This window comes from Pleurodeles waltl, chromosome 1_2, assembly GCF_031143425.1.
Source record: "Pleurodeles waltl isolate 20211129_DDA chromosome 1_2, aPleWal1.hap1.20221129, whole genome shotgun sequence".
NCBI lineage: Eukaryota > Metazoa > Chordata > Amphibia > Caudata > Salamandridae > Pleurodeles > Pleurodeles waltl.
The window spans coordinates 983,349,819-983,370,291 of NC_090437.1; the positions used below are offsets into that span (position 1 = coordinate 983,349,819).

Consider the following 20,473-nt stretch of genomic DNA (forward strand, 5'->3'; position numbering starts at 1 on the left):
ACCTGTGAGATAAACAGATGGAGGATTTCACCAAGATATGGTGAGAAAAGGGACAGAAGTGGCTAAAAGAGTGAGAGACTGCAGAGGAGAGCAGTGTTATAGGGACAGATTGAGGCACTTACCCCTTCTACAGACCTTAGCAATGTTTAATTATCTGTCTCATATTTTCACCATTAACACAATTTCAATTTTAATTACTCACAAAAAAATGTTGTCACGTCATCATCCTACATTACTAACAAAGGTTATCAAGGCAACGGGATACACTTCCGGGTGATAGTGCACTCTACAAATCTGAAAAATATAGCAATACGTCTGGCGCATTTTCGGCGCATGTTTGTTGTGGTGATACGTCTATATACAATAACATAACTCACAAAAAGGTACCAAGTTACTGGCCAAGTGGCATGCAGTGTGAAGCAAAGGATTTTAGTCCACGTTTTAAGCTACGCCCCTAAGTACATATGCAACGCATGTTGGAAAGAATTCCTAGTTACATTTCTTTGGCCACGCTCACTTTAGAGACCCCCTCCCTCCCCCTCAACCGCTGCCCGTGTGTAACATTTGGAAATGGGTAAAACGCATGTTTGCCTCTTCTTGTTATTCACGAACGAATACAAGAGTGAATTCGCTGCATCGTGTTCGCCCTGGTGCGAATACCGTTTGCGTCGTCTCTTAACAAAAAAATAACAAAATAGTGAAGATGGATTTGCCCTGTATTTTTATTGTTTTCTCTCCAGTTCAGTGCGTCTGTCGTATCTCTTTCTGAAGTATTAAAGGGCTTTGAAAAGAGTATGTTGCCCTCCTGCCAATTTAATGTGTACAAAAAGGCCGTTTAAAAAACAAACAGTAACCTATATTTCAGTGAGGGTCGTTTCAACCAGTAGTTTCCAGTCTTGCGGTTACAGTTAATCACTGTGTAAAATTCGACTCTGCGTGCTTCTTTTAGGGATGCTGTGGGATTTACAGACCAAAAGCAGCATCCGGTTCTGTGAAGTGCTCGTACAGAGAGCTACAAACAACCTGATGAACCTCTGGATCTTGCACTAGGCGACTGGGGGCGCCCTTTAGTCAATGAGACACGATTAGCCACTCCCTCCGTTATTACAGGTCTCCCGAAAGACTCGCCCCTCCCCGGTGGCGTCACGAAACATGAAGGGGGGGGGGGGGGTAGCTGCAAGGTACATGGAGGCCCCCCTTCTGGACTCATTCAGGAGGTAACAGGCCAGGGTACTTTGCTGACGGGGGTCCTGAAGCCTGCCCACCACCGCACCGCGGGGGCCTACGTTACGCCACTGCCCCTACTATCACGTCGGCTCGTCTCTGTGCGCTTTCCCTGTAACCTGCTTCGAGGTTTGGACAGTCCACAAGTGTCTTGGGACCGCCTGCACATACGTCGGCAGCTATTTGTTGATGAAGCAATGACTGACTTTGCATATGCAGATTTCACTTGCCCGTGGTTTGGTAGTACCACAGGAAGGAGCCACTATAACTCCCATGTCCTAGAAGCCGCCTCAAACGGACACGATAAGGGTATAGTCGCGAGACGCCCTGCCCCCCTGTAAACGCTCCCTCCCAGTGATGCACTAGGTGTCGAAAGTAGGTTCACCCCGAGTTCGACCAAGGTCACGGCCTATCCAAGGACAGCCCGGAATGTCGCCCTTTTGGGTCCTCCGACTGCCAATGCAGTGCTGCTAAATAGCCCAGGGAGGTAGCCCAAGTACCCTCCTAACGAACTGCCGGGGGTGATAGCTTACGACTCTCTACGCCTGAGCACGTGACCTCTGGTAGAACAACTTTTGTTCTTTAAGAGGAGCGTCTTCCACCGCAGGCTTTGCCATCCCAGTCCTATAGGCGTTGCTTGGGTGCCCACTTCCACTGGGGGCCTGCGGAATCTCCTAGAGCTGAGACCTGAGGAATCCCCCCATTGGAACACTTAATGTATGACGTTCCATTATTGGGTAACAGTGGCACCTGCTATTTGCAGGGCTTAGAAACGACTGGCAAGCGGGATGAAGCACTACATGTACAAACAAGTTATAATTATATCAGTAGTGGTAATTACGTCCCAGAAGGTGCCATCTGACTCCCCATTTCGATAGAACCCACACTTTACCTGAGGTTCATGTCTCCGTGCATCAACACTGACAGGATATTGGAGAGGTTGCCTCCGGGACAGCAGCCACAGAGCAGCACGGCGATGGCAGCCACCTCGTCCAGCTGGAAGATGAGGGCCAGCAGGAAGGCCACCATGGGCATGATGAGAAACTGGGCGATGAGGGCCAGCAGCACCCCTATGGGGCGGCGCAGGTGGGCGCCCAGCTGGCCCACTTCCACCGTGCAGCCCAGCCCCAGCATGGCCATGCTCAGCGCCAGCACCACCAGCACGCTGATGCCCTCATTCAGCGGAGAGTCCCAGAAGGGCGCCGCCCCGCCCGGGGGAGCGCCGGTGGGCTCCTCGGAGGGGCCCATGGAGGCCAGAGTGGACACCGCAGCGGGGTCGAGCAGGGCGCCCAGCAGAGGCACGGTGCTGGCGGCAGGCGAGAGCTCGAGGCCGGGGTCCGCGGAGGAGGGGGCGGGCCCCGTCCCGTTGAGGGCTTGGCTGGAGTTGTCCATGCCCGCCGCGGAGCCGCCCTGTGAGCGCCGCTCCCTGTGCCACAGCCCGCGCAGCTCTTATCGCAGGCCCGCAGCGCTGTGCCTGCCCAGATAAGCTGAGGAGGAGGAGGAGGATGACTGAGGAGAGTCTCCGCTCCTGGGACCCACCCCGCACATCCACTGCGCCCCCTCCCCTCGAGCCCTGCCACTGACTCATCTTGCACCTCGCCGGATCCACGCCTTGTTTCGGACGCATGTTCCTCTCTATTTCTTTTTCTCGTTTTCTCTTCTGCTTCTTATATTCATTTTCTCTAAAACTCTTTTCGTTCTAACGTTCTTCGATTTTCGCCTTTCTTTATCCAATAAATCACAGTCCCCCAGCCCCATCTCCCTTTCACCTTTACCACACATGCCCATTCTTTGTTAAACGACCACCCTTTCCTCCGTTTCATCCTCGCTCATTTCGTCCTTTTCATTTCTGTCTCTTCTTTTCCTTTTTCATCCGCAAGCTTCTTTCGCCCACTTCCTTTATTCATTTCACTCTCGTTTTCCACTTTATTTACTGTTTCTATGTTCTCCCATTTCTTCCGTTCCTTCTTTTCTTGCGCCTTTCCACACTTCAGTTTTCTGTCTCGTTTCTTAACATTATTTTTCTTGCACGGCGCTGTCCTTTCCAGTCAATTTCCTTCGGTTATCTTGGGAAGGGCGGTAGCTCAGCCCTTGTGGGCTTGAAAAAGGACCAAAACATAATTTTTTTTCACCTTGCACGTCTTTCTTCATCTACTCTCATCTATCTTTATCTACCATGCTCTCGCCCTTCTCCTCCTTCCCCGTCTCACACCCCTCTCCCCCAAAACAATCCTTGTATGCAATTGTATATAAATGTTATGAATCCCTACGTCTGTCTGACAGATTCCCCTCTCCCCCCCATTCATCACGGTTATTGTCCAAAGACTCGTGCCCAGACACAGCGAATTAAATTACTGCGCAGTTGCACTGAGAGCTCTGAGCGTGTCTCCACATCCCGGGTCACTCAGCCTGCCGCTGTCCTGCGTGCCCACGAAGACGCGTGCCAGCTCAATGCGCAGACACTGTCTCGGTCACTCTTAACCTGAGTGACAGTCTAACTTTCAAGGGGCTTGTCGACGTTACTCACTATGAAATGGCCATTTCCCCAGATGATTCAATCTATTGACAGGAAAGCAAGCAGTTGGTGCCATTTTGTATTCTTTTTTTAATTTTGTTTTGTAAAATGTTGTAAGCTGGGCTGACAGTTACACCATGGCCACTGGAGAAATGCAACAGGAGCAGGCCAAACCACGCAGCAGAGTTGACTAAATTATGCGGCAAAGAAAAGGCAAATAATATGGGCACATTTTGTAGCAATATTACTTCGCTAGTTTGTCCGTTTACACATGTTAACACTACATTGGCAGAAAATACACTTTGTTAATATCAGTTGAACTCCCAAATAGAACGATCAGCAACCGCTGATCGAAAGATGATCAGTTATCCTCTGCAAAGGGTCTTCAATGGAATTGGCAACAAGTGTAGCAGTTACTTTTGAAACGTTAGTTCCGTTTGAGGTATAAGCAAACATTTTCTTGTTAAACTCTGTAAAGTGTGCAGCAGATGATGATTATGAGGTAAATGTGGAACATTCATGTTTATGTAGCAAACGCCACAGCCACATAATTCTAGTGGCTCTGCCTTTAAACTCGCATCATTTACTAAAATTTAATTCCCTGTCAATAGGTTATGAAAAATGACATGACGTAATGTTTACACTGCATAATTCAAAACCACATTTGTGTAACATCTTATTTTCCGACTCAATGGAATATTCTAAACAAAAAACATCCGCTCAATCACCTAAGATAAATCTCAAGAGGAAAATGTGCCTATGTTGAGTTATTAACAGAATGATTCAACTGTCGCTTTAAATACTACATGGCCCAGAGCTACAGCAGACCCTACAGTTCAGTCACTCCCATTATCAAAACTGTGCCTTCTTGCTGGATCATTTTATGCTTGTTAAAGCAACGAAAAAAGTAAGCAAATATCCATGTGGTATCTAGGGTGACCACCTGGCACTGAGGCAAATTCTGGACAGGACTGTAAAAAATTCAGGACAAAGGGTCAAAATTCAGGTCAAAGGGTCAAAATTCAGGACAAAAATTCAAGAACAAACATCAGTTTTACAAACACACCCAAGAGAGGCCATGCCTCACTATGTTGTCAGTGCATTTATTTACTCTTTTTTAACATAGCAGTATTTATTCAAAGTGGTTTTTTAGTGATTGGTATGCTACATTCAGGTGTCACATTACGTCCTTGTTCAGTAGTAAATTAATAGGCCTGTAAATCTTGTTCTTATCTCATCACATTTGCTGTGCATTCAAAGAACAAAGTCAAATGTTAGTCTCTGTCTTCGGTGTGAACTTAGTGTTTACTTTTCTTTCTCTGACTTCACATTGAGAGGATTTATGCTACAATCTTGATGGATACTGGAGTTAAGAAAGAGTTTTTTCCTATCACATGACAGTATTTAAATAATATTCAGAATATATCAGAATTAGGAGTACAAATGAAGCACATTTTTGTTAATTCTGAACTGTGCTGGAATCAAATACCTTTATATGAGTAAAACAAATCATTGCATTAGGTGATGCAATTTCCACACATCATCATCTGTTTGCAGTATAGTTTGATTTGAAAAACTGTATGTCTGTGCAAATGTAATGGTCATTTCAATCTATGTCACTCAATGACACTGCCCCACTTTGCATTACTGCACTCTCTGCCACTCTATTGTATGCCACCCTACTCCACTGCACTCTATGCTACTCTACCCCATGCCACTGTATGTCACTGCACTCTGCACCAATGCACTCTAAACAATTGCACTGTACACCACTGACCTCTACTCTGCACCACTGTACTCTATGCCACTGCTGTCGGTGCCACTCTACTCCACTCTACATCACTGCACTGACATTCTACTCTGCAACATTGCACTCTCCGTCACTGTACTGTACACCAATCTACTCTGTACTACTGCATTCTATGCCACTGTACTCTATGCAACTGCACTCTGCCACTCTACTCTGCATCACTCCACTCTACGCGACTGCACTCTACAGCACTATACTCTACTCTGCACTACACCACTCTACACTACTCCACTCTACGCCACACATGTCTACTCTGCACTCGATGCCACTGCACCACTCTACACTACTGCACTCTCTGCCACTCTATTGTATGCCATTCTATTCCATTGCACTCTATGCCGTTCTACTCTGCCCCACGCCACTCCATGCCACTGCACTCTAAACCACTGCACTCCAAACAACTGCACTGTACCCCACTGCACTGTACTCTGCACCACTACACCACTGCTCCTATGCCTCTCTACTCCACTCCACACCACTAACTGTTAGTCATGAACAGCAGACACTCTGGTCTATAACATGGCTAAAACACATTGGCAAAACCAATAACTCTTGCGTAGACGAGACCTGTTGCCTTTGCCAATGTTTGTTAGTACTATGAGATACCGAGGTCCCTGAAAGAAATGTGAATGTGTAAGTCCTTATTTAAAAAATGCATTTGACGCCTTGTCAGAGGTAGTACGCGCTATATAAATACAATTACATCATAATATAGGCTGCTACAAAATGCGCAAATACATTTCGGTTAAATAAAAAAAAGTGCTTCTCAAATACAGATTTGAATAATATACAGTTTATACCTAGTACAATTTTTTTTTATAACACTCCATTAAAACCACACACTCCACACCTCACCTTGGAACACCTCTCTAAAAGAAAGTATCTTTGCAATCGGAAAGCTTCAAGTGACTCCATTGATTAAAGTCAATGCAGGTTTTCAAGCCCCTTTCGATTTGCAGATTTACCAGTTGTGCACATTTGCATTTCTTTAGGGAAGGAGACACTCTGGCAAGAAGGCCTTTCATTATCTGTCTGCTCTTCCCTCCGAGCACAGGAGACTTCCTGCCTTTCAATCCAGCTGGGGAAACTTATCTGCACGTAATTTCGCCCTGCTGTCCATTGTCCTTTTGGTGAAAGGCTAAAATTACGGACAAATGCTGTCCGTTAAGCCTTTCATCATGGACAACGGACGGCAGGGCAAAATTACGGGCAGTCCTTGAAATTTACAGACGGGTGGTCACCCTAGTGGTATCCCATGTCTAGACTAGAACGACCAAGGTCAATGACCAAACTCTCCACATCCCGTGTGGTTTTTGCTCCGAAGTCCATTGTTTATGTTGATTACACCATGTCACTTCCTTTTTAAAGTGTGTTTTACTATTTACTAGTCACTCGTGAACAAGACCTGTATTGTGTCGAAACGCGTTGGGTGCGTCGCATACAATAAACTTTATGTAATAATACGATTCACCAGGAGTGTGCGTAAGTTTCTTCTGCACCAAGATACTTTTTGTTGGAGTTATATCAGGTTCCCGCACCCAATCATGTGCACCATTCAGCTTTGGTGCTTTGGTGGGCCATGGCATATTATTATATATATATATATATATATATATATATATTTTTTTTTTTTAAACATGGGATATGCAACCGCTCATCTTTGGAGAAAAGGAGTGCCAAATAAAGAGAAAACAACATAGGGGCTAAGACACATCCTTGTCAATGTCAAAGCCCATTTGAAATAGGGATTTCCAGTGAAAGGATCCCATTAATGTCTTATTCTACCCACCTTTGGAACATGCACAGGTCCTAGGGATTTAGCTGCTGGTGTGCCACCTCTCCCACACAGTTTATCCATCTCAGTCTCTTGAGCTGCTCTGTTCTCATTACTGTCCCACATATATCAATGGGCTGGTGTTAGACCTGACAGCCTTATGGTGGTCATCCCCCAAATTTTTGCCTGCCTCCCTTCACTTTTCTGACACTGATTTTGCTGGTTTTGGGACTCTGCACACTTTACCACTGCAAACCAGTGCTAAAGTATAGATGCTGTCTCCATTGAACATGGTAACATTGGTTCATCCCCAATTGGCATATATGATTTACTTATACGTTCCTAGTAAAGTGGACTACCTGTGCCCAGAGCCTGTAAATTAAATGTTACTAGTGCACCTGCAGCACTGATTGTGCTAACCACAAAAGTAGCCCTTAACCATGTCTCAGGCCTGCCATTAAAATGCTTATGTGTCCAGTTTCACTGCGACTTCGAATTGTCATTTAAAAGTACTTGCCAAGCCTTAAACTCCCCCTTTTCTACAGATACATCACCCCTAAGGAAGGCCCTAGGTAACCCCTAGGGTAGGGTGCTATGTAGGCAAAAGGCAGGGCATGTACATATATGTTTTATATGTCCTGGAAGTAAAAAACCCCTAAATTTGTTTTCCACTACTGTGAGGCCTGCTCCTTTCATAGACTAGCATTAGGACTGCCCTCATATATACGTTTTGAGTAGTAGACTCTGATCTGAAAGGGGTAACCAGGTCATATTTAGTATGGGCAGAATGGTAATAGAAAATCCTGCTTATTGGCAAGGTTGGATTTTATATTACTGTTTCAGAAATGCCACTTTTAGAAAGTGAGCATTTCTCTGCACTTAAAACCATCTGTGCCTTACAGCCTGTCTCCAATCAACGTCTGGTATGTGCTGATTGACAGCTCCCTTGTGCATTTCACCCAGACAACCACAAACATAGGACACTCAGTCACATATACATTCATCTGCATACTGAATGGGTCTTCCTGGGTTGGAAGGGTGGAGGGCCTGACACTTACATTTCAAAGGCCAGTGGCCTGCCCTCACACAAAGGACTAATAACCCCACAGGGATCCTGGCAGACAGGACTAGGCTGAAAGGGGAACTTGTGCACTTCAAAACCACTCTTGGAAGTCTCCCCCACTTCAAAGGCATTTTTGGGTATATAAACTCGGTCTCTGACGCCACCAACTCAGACGCTTCTCGACCTGCACCTGAACTCTGTCAGAAGACCTGCCTGGTTGTTCAAAGGACTCTCTGGACTGCTTTGCTAAGAAGGACTACTGCCCTGCTGTTGCCCTGCTGCCCTGCTGGCCTCTGACTGTGCTGGAAGGACTCTCCAAGGGCTTGGATGGAGCTTGCCTCCTGTTCTGAAGTCTCAGGGACAGCAAAGACTTCAACTACTAGCTTTTGGCTAGTACCTGACTCAAGCAACTCCGGAACAGCTTCAGTGATGCCAGAAGTGCTGCAGCCTGCTCATTCTCCGTGGACCTCGCCACATTCTACGACCGTAGCCGGCAACACAAGTCCGACGTTGCTGTGACTCCGCTGACGTCACTTAGGGTCATCGCGACACTGCAAAGTCGACACATCAGGCACTGAAGGACCAGAACCAGTGACCCCAGCGGGTCAGAAGGAATTGAAACATTGCGGATGACGAAGCATCATCTCCTCACCCTGCATCCGAACGGAATCAACGCCTCACCTCCATCTGCTTTGCAGCATGGAACCAGCGCCTCTTTCTTCGGAAGCCGTAGGGGACTGACACAGCACTGACTCCAGAGACATCTCTTTCCGACTCTGTGCGACGTCCTTGTTCTTCGTTTTCAAAAGGTACTGTACCTGGAGGTCCGTGTGACTCCAAAACCGGCAGTGGTGGTGCCGGATTGTTGGGAACGACTCCGTCAACGACGCTGTGATAGCCCTCTTTGGAGCTATTGTGTTTCTAGGCGCTTTAGTTGGACTTAATCTTTAAAAAATCATAACTTTGCTTGTGTACATTGGATTTTCATCATTTCAACAGTATTATATTCAGATAAATGTTCTCTATTGTTCTAAACATGTGCGGTGTCTTTGTGTGGTGTTTTTACTGTGTTATGGTATAAGTTCTACTCAAATACTTTACACATTGCCTTTTGAGTTAAGCCTGACTGCTCAGTGCCAAGCTACTGGAGGGTGGGCACAGGAAAATTTGTATTGTGTTATGACTTGCCCTGACTAGGATTGTGGTCCCTACTTGGACAAGGGTATATACCTCTGCCAACTAGAGACCCTATTTCTAACATTGGTGATCAGCGGTGAGGATAGGACTTGTGTTTGTGCAGTGCTACGTGTACACTACCCACCCACAGTCAAAGATCAATCTGATTTGTTTATTTTTTGCTGCAATTTTCCCTGCTTGACATTCTTTGATCAACTCCTTTACAATATGTCTCTGGCTGGGTCCACAAGTGGAGCTGGAGAGTTTGACCTAGCTAAGCTGGAGGGATACACCGTTAACCAGCTGAAGGGCTTTTGCAAGGGGATGGGGGTACATACCCTTGGAGCCTACAATGAGGAGGAGTACCAAAAGGCACTGAGGGCCTGGGCAGAAGCCCACCCATAAGAGCATGATGAGTTGGGGGAGGAATTGGAAGGCTTTCCTGAGGAACTACCAACAGCAGTGCAGGATGATACCCCTGGATTTGTGCCCCCTGCTAAATCAGGGAACAGTGTCTCAAGTCACGGCCTGACTACAGAGGAAAGGAGGGAGGAGAGGGAATTCAGACTGCAGTTGGCGAGATTAAACATGGAGGCAGAAGAGAGGAAAGCCGAGAGAGAAGCAAGATGAGCTGAGGCTGAAAGAGCCTTGACTGAAAAAAAACTTATCTTGGCTCATGAAATGAGCCTAAAAGAGCCGGAGCTCAGGGTTAGGCAGTCTGAGTCTAGCAGTAATGGTGTCAGCATACTTACAGGTCCTGCTGGACACAAAAGGGTTTGTATGCCCAAGGATTTGGTGCCAAGTTAGAGAGATGACATTGATAAGTGGTTTTCTGCTTATGAAGTTGCTCTGAGGGGACATGTGGTTCCTGAGGAGCACTGGGGGGTAGGCTTGTGGAAACGTGTGCCAACACTTGGGAGGTACACACTTCTTACACTAGAGGTTGGGGACCAGACCAACTCTGCCCCTATGAAGGCCATTTTGATTGCCAAATTTGGACTGACCCCTGAAAAGTATTGCCAACGATTCAGGACAGTAACAAGCTCCCCAATTAATCCTGGGTAGACTTTATTGTTTTTTCCAGTAAGGCACTGAATGGCTGGGTGCGGGGCAGTAAAGTCAGTGATTATATTGGGTTGTGCAATTTAATACTGAGAGAGCATATGCTCAGTATTTTCTTTACAGAGCTGTGCCAGCACCTAGTTGACAGTAAGCTGACTGATCCCAGGAAGCTTGCTGAGGAGGTGGACCTCTGGGCTAACACCAGAGTGTCCAAAAAGGTATGTGGGGGACACACACACAAAGGTGGTCAGGGTTCCCAACAGAAGAAAGAGGGGAAAGAAAAACTTCAAAATAAGGAGTTCTCAAAAGGCCCCCAAAATAATTCCCAAGGGAATAGTGGTAACCAGTCCAGTCTGAGTCTAAAAAGAAAGGGTTCTTTGACCGTAAGACAGGGAGGTTTGTACTCCAATGTTCAGATTGCTCCAAGTATGGTCACTCTAAGGGTGACTCCAAATGTCCAAAGAGCGCACAGCCCCCACTGGTGGGCAGACACCTGGTTTGGCTAGTATAGTGCTCGGGGAGGAGGTAGTCCCATTTAGTTTTTGGGAACAGATAGTGGTAACCCTAGTGTCTCTGGGGGATGAAGAAATGGTGCCAAAAGCCCACATGCCTGCTAATACTTCCAAGTATAGGCAGTGGGTCATCATTAATCAGCAACGGGCGGAGGCTCTGCATGACATAGGAGCCAGTATGACTACTATCTGGGGTCAGCTGGTGTCAGAAGATCTGGTCCTACCAAACACATTTCAACAAGCCATAGTCGCCGACAATCGCGAGAACCATCTATGGGTGGCTCTGGTTCCCTTTGAGTGAAGGGGGTCTCTGGTACTCTGAAAGTAGCTGTGAGTCCTGCCATGCCTGTAGATTGTGCACTAAGCAATGACCTAGAGTACTCTACCTGGAGGGAGGTAGAGCTAAGGTCTCACTTGGAGATGTTGGGATTGCCTGAGTGGGGTTCATGATCACATGGTCCATGGCTACTCGGGAGGGAAGTCAAGGGCGTCTAGAGCCTAGAAGAATGGCCCAGACAGCTGCCAAGGAGAGGGGCAAGTGGTGTGGGAAACTGGTCCCAGAAATTCCTGCGGTGGAGGTTGACGGGGTCTCTGAGGAGGAGGCCTCTGAGCCAACCGGGGAAGACACTGCTGCCCTGGGTGACTTACCTGAATTTGCTGGCTGGCAAGTTGAGGGTAGGCCAACCAGGGAGGAATTCTGCAAGGTGCAGAAAGAGTGTCCCACTCTTGAGGGCTTGAGGTAGCAGGCCTCAGCCCAAGGAGAAGCAGGTGAAGCCTCTGGGGATCACCTTATCTAGGGTGAGAATGATCTTCTTTACAGTGAGCCTAAGGCTCTGGGTACTGGGGCAGCACATGTGCTGGTGGTCCCCCAGTGTTACCGGGACTTCCTACTGGGCCTAGCTCACGACATACTCTTGGCAGGACATTTAGGGCAAGACAAGACCTTCGCCAGGCTTGTCACCCACTTTTATTGGCCCGAATACGGACAGCCTCAGATACATTTTGTAGGTCCTGTCCCACCTGCCAGGCCAGTGGAAAGACAGGCAAAAAGCAAAAGGCTCCCCTGATCCCACTTCCCATCGTTGGCACCCCCTTTGAAAGGGCGGGCATTGACGTCATTGGTCCATTGGACCCTAAAACTGCCCTAGGCAACAGGTTTATCCTGGTTTTGGTGGACCATGCCACCACGTACCCAGAGGCAATGGTGACCAGAACTCTGATCTGATCGGGATCTTTACCCGTGTAGGGTCCCTCAAGGAGATAGTGTCTGACAGAGACACTAACTTCATGTCTGCATACATGAAGTCCATGTGGGATGCGTGTGGGGTGACCTACAAGTTCACCACACCCTATCATCTTCAATCCAATGGTCTTGTTGAGAGATTCAACAAGACCTTGAAGGGCATAACCACAGACCTGCCTGAGGCCATGAGGCATAAGTGGGACGCCCTCTTGCCATGCCTTCTTTTTGCTTATAGAGAGATACCCAAGAAGGATGTTGGGTTCAGTCCCTTTGAGCTTCTCTATGGATACCCTGTTAGGGGACCCCTAGGAATTGTCAAAGAGGGATGGGAGAAAGCTCCCAATAAACCCCCCAGGATGTGGTCAGCTACATGTTGGCCCTCTGCAACCAAATGCACTGCTTCTGGAAAAAGGCCAAGAGCAACCTTGAGTCCAGTCAAGAGGTTATGAAACGCTGGTACGACCAGAAGGCCATCATGGTGGAGTTTCAGCCTGAAGTTAAAGGCCCTCATTATGACAATGGCAGTAAATCTCGATTACCGCCACGCTGAAGGCTGCCAACTTACTGCAGCGGCGGCGGATATCCGTACACCATATTATGAAACACACACACACCAATCCGACAGAATTCAGCCACAGACAGAAATCCGCCAGACCCAAGGTCAGTGATAAAGTGGCGGTATCAAAACCCACACCATTACGCCAACATAACAACACCCACCACATTATGACCTATGAATCACCATGGCGGACATTCAACGGCGGTAAACCATTATCGGTACATACTGCCGAGCTTACAATAGAGACCCACAGACAAAACAACACCACATTGGACAATTCAAACATCACACACCTGACACCCATAAACACACCACACCCACATACCCACACCACTATAAAACACCCACCCACATTACCCACAACCCTTTATGATTACATTTCATTGGCACGAGACAGACACCAAGACAACATAGCCAACTAGAGCCACACACCACTCACAACCATATATCACTCACGCACTCTACATCGCACACCCTAACACATCACCCAACACACCCTCACCAACAGACCTCACATAACACACATGGCACCACAAAGACACCCCCGTTTCACAGAGGAGGAGTTAAGGGTCATGGTGGAGGAAATTGTCAGGGTAGAGCCACAGCTGTTTGGAGCACAGGTGCAGCAAATATCTATAGCTAGAAACATGAAGCTATGGTGGAGAATTGTGGACAGGGTCAACGCCGTGGGACAACACCCAAGAACAAGGGACGACATCAGGAAGAGGTGGAACAACCTACAGGGGAAGGTATAATCCATTGCAGGAAGACACCCGCTCGTGATCCAGAGGACTGGCGGTGGACCCCCACCTCCTCCCCCACAACTCACAGCATGGGAGGAGCAAGTCTTGGCAATAATGCATCCTGAGGGTGTGGCCGGGGTCAGAGAAGGACTAGACTCTTGTAAATCAACTCTCTACTTATTACCCCCCTACCTGCATGCCATCACATACCCTCACCCCATCACTCCACTACATCCCACACACTCCACCATCACATTTCACTAATCCCAATGCCAAGCCCTGCATGCTGTACCAATGCATGGACACCCCTCACAGCTCTGCATGGACACCCTTCACTAAAGCATGCACAACATAGAGAACTAACAATCCCACCATACACCAACATACACAAGTAAAAGCTGGCAGGGCAACAACAACCATAGAGAGGAAGCCAGGGATGTACAATATGTCATACACATTAACCATAACACATCATTCACATCCCCACAGGTACCCCAGCCAATGTCACCGGAGAGGATGTGCCAGCACTATCCAGTCCCAGGACACAATGGGCAGATCCTGGACAACGTGCAGGAGAACAGGTGGCTGCAGGAGGGACAGTACCAGGGGATCAGGGAGGACTTACAGGCAATCAACAATACCCTGATCTCCATAGCAGGGGTGCTGGCAGACATGGGCAACATTATGAGGGAGGCAGTCTCACACCAGCTGGCCCCTGCCACTAGCCAGTCATCTGAACAGCCTTCCACTTCTGCTGCCGCTACTGGCCAGGAGGCCCCGCTACAGGACTCACAGGCCACCAGCACCCCTCCCCTGCAAAAGGTGAACCACCCCTCAAACGTTCCCTGCGATCCAGACAGAAGCCAGAGACACATGCCAAGACCCCGCCAGGAAATGAGACTCTCCTGATTTTGCCCCTTGTGTCCCACTTAGTCACCTTGTCCACCTTGAGCTGCCATTGCTCCCCTTCCTATGTCTCCTTGGACTATGCACCTGTGCTTCAAACAGGCTGGAACAATACCCTGGACTTTCCTCCATCATCACCACCCCAATCCATTGCACTTCCCCCTAAATGTTAGCACTTCAATAAACACCCTTTGATATAAATCGATTTCGAGTATGTCATGTATATCAAATATGTATTTTTTGAAACAGGTACAACAATTGCAAATGAACTGTACATTGAATGAGCATATATTAATGACCTGTAGCTCGCTGTAGTGATCACACCAGGAGTATGGCCCTCATTATGACAAAGGTGGTATAGACTGCTTACCGCCCCGGCGACGGCCGTCACAACACCGTTGCCGCGGCTTCCTGCCGTCCGCCATATTATGACCGTAGCCGGAATTCCACCAGAAGGATGGCAGAATTCCAGCTGCGGCCATGGCGGCAGACGGCGGTAAGGTGGCGCTGCTGCCAGCAGCAACGCCATGCCAGTAGACCGCCGCAGACCGTATCATGACACATGATACGGCCTGCTGGTGTTCTGCTGGCGGATGCTGCTGCTGGCAGCAGCGCCCCGTCCCATCTCCTGCCAGAGGACCCCCTGAAATCAGGTAAGTGGGTGCCCTGACAGGGGAGTGGGGTGGAAGGGTGTTTTGTGTGTGTGTTTATGTTTGTGATTGCGTGAATGCGGGTATGTGATGTGTGGAATGCTTGTGTGCATGTATGGTTGTGAGTGTGCGTGTATGTTGTGTTGTGTGAATGCATATGTGCTTGTATGTATGTCAGTGTGTGTAGATGTGTGTGTGAATGGATGTATGCATGCATGGGTGAATGTGGGTATGAGTGTGCGTATGCGTGTGTACGATGGTGCGTGAATGTGCATGTATGTCGTCAGGGGGTCTAGAGTGGGGGGAGTGGGAGAAATCAGGGGAGGGGGGTGGGATTGACCCCTATCAGTGACAGGGAAAGGATTCCCTATCACTGATAGTGCCTACCGCCATGGTTTTCTTGGCAGTAAGGAAGCCACAAAAACCATGGCGGTAGGCGGGGTCATAATCCTGAGGGTGGGACAGTGACAGCCGTCTAGCTGGAGACTGAAGTCTCCAGGCCGGCGGCTGTCACCGCCGTGGCGGATGGAGTGGTACATTGGCGGTTGGGCTTAAGCCAAACCGCCAATGTCATATTTTGGGGAAAGGTACCGCCATCCCGTTGGCAGTACTTTTCTCCAAAATACTGCCGTCCACCAGGGTCGTAATGAAGGCCCATGTGTCAAAAATTACCAACATCTGCAAAATGAATAGCCAGAGGGAACAGTAAGTGGGCATAGAAGTGGGGAATACCAGCATGCCATTGCCCCACAGATTACAACCAAGGTCTTTGAAATGTAAAGTTACACTGTCTTACCTGTGTGTCATTGGAAGTATTGACGGATCACAGATGTTCTGTTGTCCTCATCCTCAGCCTCCTCATCGTCACTGTCCACAGGGTATACTGCTGCTACAGGGGCATCTCCAGTCTCCTCCTCCTGCAGAAAAGGGCATGCTGTCTGAGGGCCAGGTTGTGCAACATGCAGCATGCCACTACTATCTGGCAGACTTTCTGGGGTGAGTAGCACTGGGATCAACCTGTTAGATGGCCAAAGGTTCTCTCTATTATCCTTCTGGTTCGCCCATGTGCCTCATTATCATGTTCTTCTGCCCATGTCCTGGCATTCCTCACAGGGGTCAGAAGCCATTATAGGTTTGGGTAAACAGAGTCACCTGCAAATATTGAGGGACAACATTTAGCAACAAACCATCCTATATGGGCAACACCATACCCATAGACCAACATATACTGGGTAGGAACCAGGGCTCACCTATTAGCCACACCCTGTGCCTCTGTAGTTGCGCCTTCACATTTGGGATGCTGCTATTTCTTAGGATAAAGGCATCATGCACTGACCCAGGATACTTAGCATTGACGTGGGAGATGTACTGGTCCGCAAGGCACACCATCTGCACATTCATGGAATGGAAACTCTTATGATTCCTGAACACCTGTTCATTCTGGCAGGGGAGACAAATGCAATATGTGTTCCATCAATTGCCCCAATTATATTGGAGATATGTCCCATTGCATAAAACTCGGCCTTCACTGTGGCCAAATCCTCAACCTTGGGGAAAGCAATGTAGCTGCACATGTGTTTTATCAGGGCAGACAAAGCTCTTGTCAGCACTATTGAGAACATTGGCTGTGACATTCCTGCTGCCAAGCCCACTGTGACTTGGAAAGAACCAGTTGCCAGGAAATGGAGTACAGATAGCACTTGCACAAGAGGTGGGATCCCAGTGGGATGACAGGTAGCAGATATCAGGTCAGGTTCCAATTGAGCACACAGCTGTTTGATTGTGGCCCTGTCCAGTCTATCAGTGAGGATAATGTGCCTGTTCTCCAGTGTAGCCAAGTTCACCAGGGGTCTGTACATGGGGGGTATGTCTCCATCTCATATTCATCTGCAGCGGTAGGAATCTATGGGACAAAGGTGTCAGGAGCCTGTTACAAACTGAACAATGGTGCCACAACAGTAGTTTGCATTCTGTAAACATGTTATGGGTCAGTGTGATTTGTCCAGTATGTGCCTATTTCTCCTGTGACGCCTGTCCTGTGTGGAGGGACAAGTGGAAGTGAGGTAATTCTGCTAACGTTGTGCGCCATGGCGAGAGGCGGTCGGGAACCGTGCAATTCCTCATTGGTTAATATTGGGCCCTATAGAGTACAGTGGCCAATGGTGATCTATGCCGGCCGCGGACGTGACCGCCATTTTATAGCTGATTCCTCACTTGTTACCTGACCTTCCATAGGAGAGGACCTACACTGCATGTGCTGCTGTGACTTGCGTCTGGAACCTACTGTTGCCCATGTGACCGGGGAAAGGGCCCCAGCCTTCACTTCGGAGGAGTTGGAGAGACTGGTGGATGGGGTCCTACCCCAATAGGGACTGCAGTATGGGCCTCCAGACCAACAGGTGAGTACACTGTGGGCACGATGCATGTGGCATGCATGTATGGAGGTGTGTGTGATGGCCCTGTGTAAGGGGGGAGGGATGTCCTCCTGGCTGGGTACACATTGAGTGCTGGGCAATGTGTGTTCCAATAGTGCTATAAACGGGTATGATGGGCCATATGTGTAACTTGCTGGACTGTTTGTCTAATGATGTTTGTCTGTGTGTATTGCCTCGCAGGTCAGTGCCCATCAAAAGAATGGTATATGGCGTGCCATCGCAAAGGACGTGTGGACCCTGGGGGACTATGGCAGACAGAGAACCCACTGTTGCAAATGGTAGGAGGACCTGAGATGCTGGGCATGGAAGACGGCAGAGGCCCGGCTGGGGATGGCCTCACAACGAGGAAGAGGTGCCCGTCGAACCCTGACCCCCCCTGATGGCCCGCATACTGGGGGTGGCCTATCCAGAACTGGATGGGCGCTTGAAGGCATCACAGCAGCCACAAGGGGGTGAGTACAGTGGCTATCATTACAACTTACGCCTGTTGGGGGGGGTATCCGGGTTGTGGTTGTGCGTCCTTGTGTGCCCCTAGGCCAGGCCAGACATAGCAGCATAGGTCCTCTGATGGCTAGGTGTCTGAAGGGATAATACTACCTACCCAGCTTGTTAGCATCAACAACTGTCCAGGGCTGCGTGGGTCCCAGGTGTGCTACAGGTTGCGGTGTGTGCCCCTCCTCATGCCTTGGTGGCAATATCAGCGGTGGTGCAATGCATAGTGGGTAGGCCTGTCCCCTGTGTGTGAGGGTACTTTGTACACCAACAGTGGTGTTGGTGCACTCATTGACCTTAATGTAACCTTTGTCTCTCTCCCCCCTTTTCTTGTTTTGCCATCTTGTCCTTATGTGCATTAGCATCATCTGGCGGAGGAGCAGAGGCATCAGCGACAGAGAGAGCTGCATCTCACAGGACCCAGGAGGCAGAGCCCACTGACGCTTAGGGCACCAGTGGGACGGAGGGCGAAGGGAGCACCACGGCGGAGGCTGGAGGTGACAATACAGACTCTGTATCCTCCTCCGATGGAAGCTTCCTGGTGGTGACGGACACTTCTGTGACCACCCCAGCTACAGGTACATCCACCACCCCCGTACCAGCACCTCCCTCCCAGCAGCCCCTCAGTGAGTTGCCAGTCCCTGCTCACCCAGGAAGGTGGGCATCTCCTTTGCCCTAGGCACCTCAGGCCCTGCCCCAGTGAGCCCTGCTGCCCTGAGTGAGGAGGCTATTGACCTCCTGAGATCAATCTTGGTAGGGCAGTCAACCATTGTGAATGCCATCCAAGGGTTTGCAGCCCAGATGCAACAAGCATTCCTGGAGGGCATTTACAGTGGATTGGCAGCCCAACAGAGATCGATCCAGGCTCTGGCCTCTTCTCTGATGGCAGCCATGGTCCCTGTTTCTACCGTCCCCCCTCCAACTTCCACTTCCCAGTCCCATTCTCCTCAACCCCAACCCATCCCAAGCACACAGCCAGACGAGCATGCACACAAGACAAAACACAAGAGTGTCACAGGCAAACACAAGCACCACACTTCATCCCACAGGCACTCACACAAACACCATCCAGTTGCAGACACAACAACATCCACTATTTCCACTGTCTCCCCCTCTTCCTCCTCCTCCTCCTCCTCCACCTCCCACCCAGTTATGTCCACACTCACACCTGCATGCACTACATCATCATACACTACCTGCATCATCACCACACCAAGCAGAACTCACATCTCACTGACAGACACCTCCATAACATCCATGCACACGTCCCCTGTGTCCTCTCCCACTCTGTCTGTCCCTCCTCCTAAAGTACACAAACACAAGCACTCAGACACCCAACATGCATCCACACCACAACAGCATACACCCCATGCACCTGCACCCAAATCCAGCAGACAGACACCTCTAACAACCACTCCCTCATCCTCCACTCCCATTACTTCTCCCTCTTTCCACCCAGTGTCCCTAAAAAGCTTTTCCTTTCTATCATTGACCTCTTCCCTACCCCTCACCTCCATCCTGCACGTATGGCCAGGGTACCAAAAACCCAGCCAAGCACCACAGCCACACAGTCCACAGGCTCAGTTCCATCCGCACCTACTCGTGGTGACAAGGATTCCAGGTCACAAATACTGAAGGGGAAGGAGCCTGCACCAGCTAGCCAAAAGGGGAAGGAGCCTGCACCAGCAAGCAAGAAGGGGAAGGAGCCTGCACCAGTAGGCAAGAAGGGGAAGGAGCTTGCACCTACTAGCCGAAAGGGGAAGGAGCCTGCACCAGCAGGCAAGAAGGGGAAGGAGCCTGCACCTGATAGCCGAAAGGGGAAGGAGCCTGCACCAGCAGGCAAGAAGGGTAAGGAGCCTGCACCAGCCACCTGAAAGGGGAAGGAGCCTGCACCAGCTAGCCAAAAGGGGAAGGAGCCTGCGCTAGCAGGCAAGAAGGAGAAGGAGCCTGCACCAGCAGCTGTCACAGAGCTCCCACCACCAACCGCGGTTGTGCAGACATCGGAGGGTGCAGGGGCAGTGCAGGAGCCTCCCACTACCACCACTACCACCACAGTGCAGCCATTGGAGGGTGCAGGAGGCTCCTACTACCACTACCACCATCACCACCACAGTGCAGGCATCAGAGGGTTCAGGGGCTATGCAGGAGTCTCCCACTACCACCACCACCACCACAGTGCAGCTGTCACCGTCAGCGGATATAATGTGATCCTGACTCCATGGGCTGCTGTGCGGCCAGTCCCTCCAGAACCAGTGGGGAAGACACCCACTCGAGAGACTATGGCCTATCACTCCCCAGGAACAAGCACA

The 20,473-nt window shown here is 49.3% G+C and overlaps 1 protein-coding gene across 1 annotated transcript in view; it reads right to left on the bottom strand.

Annotated features, from left to right (window-relative positions):
• SLC10A4 (solute carrier family 10 member 4) overlaps nt 1-2,686 on the bottom strand; it is a 176,930-nt gene extending 174,244 nt beyond the window's left edge. The window contains exon 1 of the mRNA XM_069201597.1: nt 2,117-2,686. Within this exon, the coding sequence (XP_069057698.1) occupies nt 2,117-2,616 (500 nt within the window). The 5' untranslated portion in view covers nt 2,617-2,686. The remainder of the gene's footprint in view (nt 1-2,116) is intronic.
• Nucleotides 2,687-20,473: the final 17,787 nt, after the last annotated feature.